The 9,246-nt window shown below is 44.2% G+C and overlaps 1 protein-coding gene across 1 annotated transcript in view; it reads left to right on the top strand.

The window, feature by feature from the left end:
• Get1 (guided entry of tail-anchored proteins factor 1) overlaps positions 1–6,194 on the top strand; it is a 44,369-nt gene extending 38,175 nt beyond the window's left edge. The window contains exon 5 of the mRNA XM_057764332.1: positions 6,117–6,194. Coding sequence (XP_057620315.1) covers positions 6,117–6,130 — 14 coding nt within the window. The 3' untranslated portion in view covers positions 6,131–6,194. The remainder of the gene's footprint in view (positions 1–6,116) is intronic.
• Positions 6,195–9,246: the final 3,052 nt, after the last annotated feature.

Genomic DNA, 9,246 nt, shown 5'->3' with positions numbered 1-9,246 from the left:
ACCAGGTTGGCCTTGAACTTACAATGATCTGCTTGCCTCTGCCTCTTGAATGCTGGAATTGAAGGTGTGTGCTGCCATGCCTGGTACCATGCTTTGAAAATTGATTTCCCACAGAATTTTCACTTTTTTCAAAACTCAGCTATTCACATGTAGATGTTTGTGGCCGTCCCTTTCCCACTGACCACTGCTCTACTGACCAGCACATAGTCACAGTGTAAGCTGCAGCTTTATCTTGAAGTAAGGCGCGTCAATCCTCCAACCCTATCTTCATCCTCAAGGTTATTCTGCTGATTTTGTCCCTTGAATCTCCATATGAATTTTTATTTATTTATTTTTATTCTTTTTTAATTAAAATTTCCACCTGCTCCCCGTTTCCCATTTCCCTCCCCCTCCTCCCACATATTGCCCCCTCCCCCAACTCCCCTCCCCCTATCCCCACTCCTCTTCTCCTCCCCCCACTCCATTCCCCCTCCCTCTAGATACTGAAGAGCAGTCCAAATTCCCTGCCATGGGGGAAGACCAAGGTCCTCCCACTTCTATCTAGGTCCAGGAAGGTGAGCGTCCAAATCCTATACTGATGAATATCTTGCATATCACCTTAGAACCTTCATCTGGCGATGGATCGAGATAGAGACAGAGACCCAATTTGGAGCAACGGTCTGAGCTCTTAGGTCCAAATGAGGAGAAGAAGGAGGGAGAACATGAGCAAGGAAGTCAGGACCACGAGGGGTGCACCCACCCACTGTGACAGTGGAACTGATCTATTGGGAGGCCACCAAGGCCAGCTGGACTGGGACTGAATAAGCATGGGTTGAAACTGGACTCTCTGAACATGGCAGACAATGAAGGCTGATGAGAAGCCAAGGACAATGGAACTAGGTTTTGATACTAATACATGAACTGGCTTTGTGGGAGCTTAGCCTGTTTGGATGCTCCATATGAATTTCTAAATTGGTTTGTCAATGCCTAGAAAATGGTCTAATAAAATAGAGATTGTGTATAATCTGTAAACAAATTCGGGAACCTTCCACCATGATAATCCAATCCAGCACACTGTACATCTCTTCTTAGGTTGTCTTGGGTTTCTTCTGGCACTGTCCTACAGGTTGCAGTCTGAAAGTCGTGAATTTCGCCAGGTCCATTCACAGTTTCATACACTTTATAGGAGCTAGCATGGTTGCACCGACTGACCATGTTCCCTGTTGGTGTACAGACTGCCACTGAGCTCCAATATTGATCTTGTCTCACGCAACCTTGTCTGGCCTGCTCACTCGTTCTTCTATTTTGTAGATCTTCCCATACTTAAAAAAACCTGAATTTATTTATGTGTATAGGTATTTTGCCTGCACATAAGTATGCATGTCACCAGAGTACGGTAACTGCACAGGTCAGCACAGGGTACCGACTCTCACAGAGCTGGCGCTATACATGTGGGTGCTGGGAGAGCACCCTGTTTCAACACTGAGCCGTGTCTCCAGCTCCCAGCCTCTCGTACTTTCTCCTTCTCCATGGGTGACTGTGTAGCCTGTGCATAAAGAAAGTTGACTTCTTTCACTGTATGGATAATTATTTCTTTTTCTTGCTTGGTTGCACTAGACAGAACCTCTGAGGATGGCAAGACTGGATGTCTTGTCTTGTTTTGGGTTTTAGGAGAAAAACATCCAATCTCTCACATTAGATATTATATCAGCTATTTAAAAACAGATGTCCTTTATCCAAGGATGAGTGTTCCCTTCTAGTCACTGTTTGCTTAATGAACTAAGGGAGTGCGAGTGGAAAGGAGGAACAGTGGGGAGGGAGGGAGCAGCCAGCACAGCCGAGTGGTCCAGCACTTACCTGGTGGGTGCCTGCGGAAGGCCTAGAAACTATCCACTGGATCGTGGCAGTGGGCATCCCACTGGATGCTACAGGGAAAGCAGCACTGCTTCTCTTTCCCTGCTCTCAGCTCTGCGGCTCCTCGAGCTCAGCCCGAGCTGGGTCTGAGTAGGACAAGGGGATGAGGTACTTACTGCCTAGGAGACCAGGAATGTTCAAAGTCAACCCAAAGCATGCTAACAATGTGATGAGGGTTTTTTCCTTTTTCTTTTTTCTGTTTTTTTTTGTTGTTTGTTTTGCTTTTTTTTTTTTTTTTCGAGACAGGGTTTCTCCGTAGCTTTTTGGTTCCTGTCCTGGAACTAGCTCTTGTAGACCAGGCTGGCCTCGAACTCACAGAGATCCGCCTGCCTCTGCCTCCCGAGTGCTGGGATTAAAGGCGTGCGCCACCACTGCCCGGCTGCTTTTTATTTTTTGAGACAAGGTTTCTTTGTGTAATCACCCTGACTGTCCTGGAACTTTGGTGCGGGAGAATTGTCTGTATTCTGTCAATCATGTTATAAATAAATGAGGATTGGCCAGGTAAGAAATATAGGTGGGTAAACCAGACAGGAAGTAGAAATGATGTAATGAGAACAGGAGAATTCTGGGAAGGAGGAAGCTGATTCCTCCCACTCCTGCCCAGATCACTCACCAAAGCAGCAGGATGTGATCTGTCTCACAGAAAAAGGTACTGAGCCACATGGCTAACATAGATCAGAAAAATGGGTTAATCAAGATGTGAGAGTTAGCCAGTAAGAGGCTAGAGCTAATGGGCCAATCAGCTTATAACTTACAGAGATCTCACCAGCTTTACTAGGTAAGCAGGGAAACTGAGTAAAGAGAAACGCTCTCACCTGACTCTTCGGTCAGAAAGTTCCTGCATATGTAACCTGACGTTAACTTGGCATTTGAAAGCTGGCTAAATCCAAATGCAAATCAAGATGACTCTGAGATTCCATCTACACCTGTGAGGATGCCCAAGCTCAGAACACCGATGACAACTTATGCTGGAGAGGTGTGTGTGAGGAAAAGGGAACACTTCTCCATTGCTGGTGGGAATGCAAGCTGGTACAACCCCTTTGGATGTCAGTGTGGCGATTTAATTGGAAAACAACCTTTCTCAAGACCCATCAATACCACTTTTGTGTATATACCCAAAGAATGCTCAATCGTGCCACAAGGACATGTGCTCAACTATGTTCATAGCAGCTCTGTTTGTCATAGCCAGAACCTGGAAACAATCTCAATGCCCCTCGACTGAAGAATGGATAAGGAAAATATGGTACATTTAACAATGGAGCACTACACAGCAGAAAAAGTAAGGACAGCTTGAAATTTGAGGGCAAATGAATGAATCTAAAAAACATCATATTGAGTGAGGTAACCTAGACACAGAAAAGCAAATATAATATGCACTCACTCATAATAGACTTTTAGACATAAAGCAAAGAAAAACTAGCCTACAATTCACAATCCCAGAAAACCTAGACAATGAGGACCTAAAGGAAGACATACATGGATCTAATCTACATGGAAAGCAGAAAAAAGACAAGATCTCCTGAGTAAATTGGAAGCATGGGGACTATGGGAGAGGGTAGAAGGGGAGGGGAGAGAAAGGGAGAGGAATGGAGAAAAATATACAGCTCTGATGTGGGAGTGTCATATATCAATCTGTTGATTTCATTGGTTAAGTAATAAAGAAACTGCTTGGCCCTCATAGGTTAAAACATAGGTGGGTGGAGTAAACAGAACAGAATGCTGGGAGGAAGAGGAAGTGAGCTCAGACTCGACAGCTCTGCTCTCTGGAGCAGAGGCCATGCTCCCCTCTCCCAGCCAGACACCATGAAGTAAGCCGCCAGGTCAGACATGCTGAATCTTTCCCGGTAAGACTGATGCTACACAGATTATTAGAGATGGGTTGATCGGGATATGAGAATTAGCCAGTAAGGGCTAGAGCTAATGGGCCAAGCAGTGTTTAAAAGAATACAGTTTGAGCCAGGCGGTGGTGGCACACGCCTTTAATCCCAGCACTTGGGAGGCAGAGGCAGGCGGATCTCTGTGAGTTCGAGACCAGCCTGGTCTACAAGAGCTAGTTCCAGGACAGGCTCCAAAACCACAGAGAAACCCTGTCTCGAAAAACCAAAAAAAAAAAAAAATACAGTTTGTGTGTTGTTAATTCGGAGCATAAGCTAGCCAGGCTGGGAGCTGGGTGGTAGGAACACAGCCCGCAGCTCCCACTACACAGCTCAATAAAAACAGTACAAGAAACCTGACTAAATCCAGTTCCATTTCCTTCTATGCTAGTCACTTAGAGTCAACGCTTTTGACTTAGACTTGACTAGTTTTGGATTGTGGCCACTTGTTAACTGTTTTAACAGGACACAGAAGTAACACCCTTACTGTCCACTTCTGGCTGCTGAGGATCACTGGAATCTGACATCCACCCATTTGGAGAAAGAGACAAGTGATTTCTTTGACAAATCATCATATTCCTTCCTTGAAGTAGAGAGCAGTGTCTCCAGGATAAGAAGGGGATTGCAGCCAGGCATAGTGAAATGTGCTTTAATCTTGGTACTGGAGACAGAAGCAGGTGGATCTCTGAGACAGGGTCTCTCTATGTAGCTCTGGCTGTCCAGATCATGTGTGACTAGATCAGGCTGCCTTTGAACTCTGTGAGATCCACTTGCTTCTCTCTGTGCTACCATTCCTGGCTTAACATTGAAAAAATATTCACTATTATTGTGTGAATGCATAATGCATGTGTGGGCCCATGCGGACCATGTATGTATGTATGGGCACATGCAGACCATGTGTGTATGTATGTATGTATGTATGTGTGGGCCCATGCAGACCAAGTATGTATGTATGTATGATGGGCACACGCAGACCATGGCATGAAGTGCAGGTCAGAGTCCGTTCTCTCCTATCTTTACGTGGGTTTGGGGGATTGAACTCCGGTCACCAAGCTTGTGTGGTATGTCTACCACATATGTATGTGTGTGCTAGTGTCCTCAGAGGTCAGAAGTGGGCATCAGATCTGGAACTGGAGTTACAGATAACTGTGACCTGACATGTGGTGCTGGGAACTGCATGCTCTTACCCGCTGAGCCATCTCTCTAGTGCCCCCAAACGTATTTTTGATGGTAAGGTTACAGAACAGAGTCCCACTGTTGTCTGGAGGAGTGCCTGTACTTAGCATAAATCATATCCTCCAAAGAGGCAGAACATTAGGATTCTGGAATTCCCAGGACCCTAAAACTGTACTAAATTCTCTACCTCTGCTGCTGAATATGGCTATTTGGGTTCACCTGTGCTGGGAGATAGGACCCATCATTGGCAACATAAACCAAAGTAAGAGCAAGTTTTGACTCTTGCATGCAACTGTACTCAGCAATGAGATGTGCCCTGCTCTCTGGAGTTTACAACTTGCTGGCTTCATCACTGATCTGTCATAAATTCACTGATGACTGATATTAGGAGGAGTGCACTTTTAACTGACACGAGCTGTTCAAGTGTGTTTGTGAAATATCATGACTCGCCACATTTAGCAGTTCCCAATTAACACTTACGCTGTTTCTGCATGTGAATTTACATGACCATGGCCCATAATGGCCTGGGTCAGCCCCACGGTTCTTCATTACTTAGCACAGCCAGAGAATATTTGTTTAGTGCTTGTTAGGTGCGGGGTTAGAGAAGCCAACTATCTTCAAGATGCTGAAATAAGCAGGCAAGTGCCGCCTAGTGCCCGACTTTGCTCTGTCAAGTCTGAGGAGTGAGTGTCTAGTTAGAGTTCTTTTAGCAGTGTTTTCAGTATGATGCTATCTGCTTTATTCATCTGAAGCACAGTTTTGACTCTGCAGTGAACGGTACACAGGTGGTTCTCTGCTTTCATGAATCAGGAACAAAAACAAAAATTGTTCCAGCTGTTACAGTGGGGGTCTGAATGGTGTCTGCTCACGGATCGCACCAGACCCAAGGGATGGCTGCTCCTAGCTGCAGCAAACCTGTGCACTGTGTCTGTCCACTATTGAGGGAGACATAAGAATATCCTTATCAGCAGCAAACCTCTGCATTCATTATATCTGCGTATTATAAAGAGAGATGTAAGGAACTTCTAGATCTAGGTGTACACATGAATTATCATGGTTCTACACTCTGCTTTTCAATCCTGGTTTTGCAATAAGGCAGCTAAAAAAAGCACATACTGAATTATTAAGGAGTTAATGCATATCTGTTGCTCTTTTCCAAACTCATTCCCTAAGGTGTCTGGAGATGAACTGTACGCCTCACGCGGAGCACTCTTCACTGCAGGACTCATGAAGTTTCCAAGTAGGACTTTTTGACATGTTCTAGTCTCTTTTTAAAATAAAGGCTATATTTCAAAAAACCCTAAAATATTACAGAAGAAAAGTGTTAACCTGTTAACCTCACAGTCACATTTGTGTAAGAACCACATCTATCATCTATCTATCTATCTATCTATCTATCTATCTATCTATCTATCATCTATCTATCACTTCTCTGTGGTAGTTTGAGCGAGAATGCTCGTATTCAAATGCGTGGTCTCTAGATGGTGGAACTGTTTGGGAAGGATTGGGAGGTGTAGCCTTACTGGAGGAGGTGTCCCTGGGGGTGGGCTTTCAGATTAGCTCTCTCTGCCTCATGCTTCTGGATCAGATCTAAGATCTCAGCTACTGTGTCAGTACCACAGCGGTCTGTTGGCTGACACCCTCCTTACCTTCTAATCCTCTGGAACTGTAAGCCCCCAAATTAAATGCTGTCTTTTTAAGTTGCTTTGGTCGTGGTGCTTCCTCATACCAACAGAAAAGTAACTGAGATACTATGTTCATCTGCAGTATTACACTGAGGCCTTTTTTTCTTCCAAAGAGAAATCAACTATTGGCAGTTGCAGTTACTCTTCTTTAAAAATCTATTGCATATGGGTGTTCTGCCAGCATCACTTGTATGCCTGGTGTCCCTGGAGGAGAGAAGAGGGCATCGGTCCCCTGGAACTGGAGTCTCAGATGGTTGTGAGCCACCATATGAGTGCTCCTTTTCTAGAGCAGCCAGTGCTCTTTACCATGTTCCCAGTCTCCAACCATAATCATTCTTGATTGTCATCTTGTCAGGATCTAGAGCCACCTAGATGACAAAGCTCTGGGCATGACTTCTGTATGCATGTTCATTACTTCTGATAAAACTTTACTACTACTAAGCCCAGCTGAAAATGCTCTAAATGAAATCTTCCTCAGTGTGGTAAATGAACAAATATGCCAATGGTGAGATATCAAGCTGGCACAAGGATAAAGAAAAGGATACCTTCTATCTGTAACTAATATTGTTTTTCATGTTCTAGACAATGGAATCAGACAGAGAGATGGTTTAGCCATTAAAGGCAAGGCTCACAACTAACGTATCACACATGAGAAAGAAACCAAAGGTATAAATACTGAAAACGAGAGGTAACTTATTTATTAACTGCAGAGAACAGAAATGCACCCTTAGAGCACTTTGTAAGACACTGAGAAAGATGGGGCTGTGGCAATGGCTTAGTCAGTACAATGACTTTAATATGAGCATGAGGATCTGGGCTCTGGCTCCTGACACTCATGGAAGAGGCTGGGCCCCATGGCTCATGTCTGCAATGCTAGCACTGGGGAAGCAGAGGCAGAAGGATCCCTAGGGCTTGCTGGCCAGACAGTCTAGTTGACTGATGAGCTCCAGGTTCAGTGGAAGGTCCTTCTTAAAATGAAGGTGGAGATGGGGCTGGAGAGATGGCTCCATCGTTAAGAGCAGTTGTTGCTCTTGAAGAGGACAGAAGTTCAAGTGTCAGCACCATGAGGCTCAGAACTGTGCATACTCCAGCTCAAGGGGATCTGATGCCCTCTTCTGGCGTCTGTGGGTATCTGTACTCATATGCACATACCAACACTCACACTTCAAAACTCTTTAAAATTCTCTGAAAATAATAAGGTAGTGATCTAGTGGGGAAGACACCTCCACACAGATGCACACCTACATGTACCTGCACATGCATGACACATACCCAAAAATTATTAAATAAAAGTATAGGCTGTGAAATGGGTAAGAGGACCTAGAAAATAGATAATATATCTATTTACTATGAAGAGAACCTTTAAATAACTAAAAGATTTATAAAAAGAGAAATACTTTGTTCTTACACCATAATGACAAAGATTCTAAAGATGTAATTGTCCCTAATGTAATTATAACCAAACCATTCCCAATAAAACATCAAGGCTTGAAATTGGACAAAATGATACCAGATCACCTGTAATAAGTGTGGGGGAACATAGAGACTCTGAACAGGAATGGTGACAAGAGCTGTGCCCCCCAGACAGGAAGAAGTGAAGCTGCCATGGGTACAGTGCCTGTGCAGCTAGCTGTACCACATGATGGGAGGGAGGAGCATAGCCACATGAAGCCCAGGACGAGTGAGTGTGGGCAGAGTGACAAGACCAGCATGGGCTAGCTGCCATCTGTAAACCCAAGGTGAACTCTTACTGCATTCCTAACCTAAAGTAACTGTTAGATGAATTTGAGAGATATGCGTTAAGAAAAATATCTTAAATGAAAATACAACATTTTGGCTGAGGCCATGGTGGTGCATGCCTTTAATCCCAGCACTTGGGAGGCAGAGGCGGGTGGATCTCTGTGAGTTTGAGGCCAGCCTTGTTTACAGAGTGAGCTCCAGGACAGCCATGGCTGTTACACAGAGAAACCCTGTCTCAAAAAGCAAAAAAAAAAAAAAAAAAAAAAAAAAACAACCAAAAAACAAACAAGAAAACCCCATAAGATTTGGCATAAAGCCCAGGCTGAAATGGAAGCAACAGCAAACAAAATGTAAGTGGCGTACTACAAACAGGAGGTTAGTTCCAATATGCATGACAAGCTGCTAGTTTCCTTAATTTATAAAGAACTCGTAAAGCAGTCCTTTAGTAAATGAGGCAGAGGACAGAGCATGTTCTGGAACAGCGGAAGAATGGCCGGAAAGGCTCTTCCCTGAGCTTACACACGGCACTGTACAGGAGTGGAGGGCCAAGGATCTGAGGATTTCAAAGAACGCTGTTCCAAACACAGTATCTTCTAATACTGTATCTCATTTTTGATATTTGAGGACTCTAAACACTGACAAAGGGAAATTAAGAATTAACACCAAGAGACAGAAAAAAGAGAGAGAAAGGAACTTGGCAAGATATTTGGGGTTATACTTCAGCTTTGCCAATACAAGTAGCTGTTTAGCTTCATCTGCTAAGGCAGGAAATTAGCTGATTTCTCAATGACTTCTAAGGCCCAACTCTAAATCTACAAGTGAACCAGGCATAGTGGATCACACCTTTAACCCAGCATTTTGCAAACGGAGTTGGGCAG

Source organism: Chionomys nivalis, chromosome 3 (genome assembly GCF_950005125.1).
Source record: "Chionomys nivalis chromosome 3, mChiNiv1.1, whole genome shotgun sequence".
In the NCBI taxonomy this organism is placed as follows: Eukaryota; Metazoa; Chordata; class Mammalia; order Rodentia; family Cricetidae; genus Chionomys; species Chionomys nivalis.
Note: the sequence above shows the minus strand (reverse complement) of the source record. Positions and strands in the feature narration are given on the sequence as shown.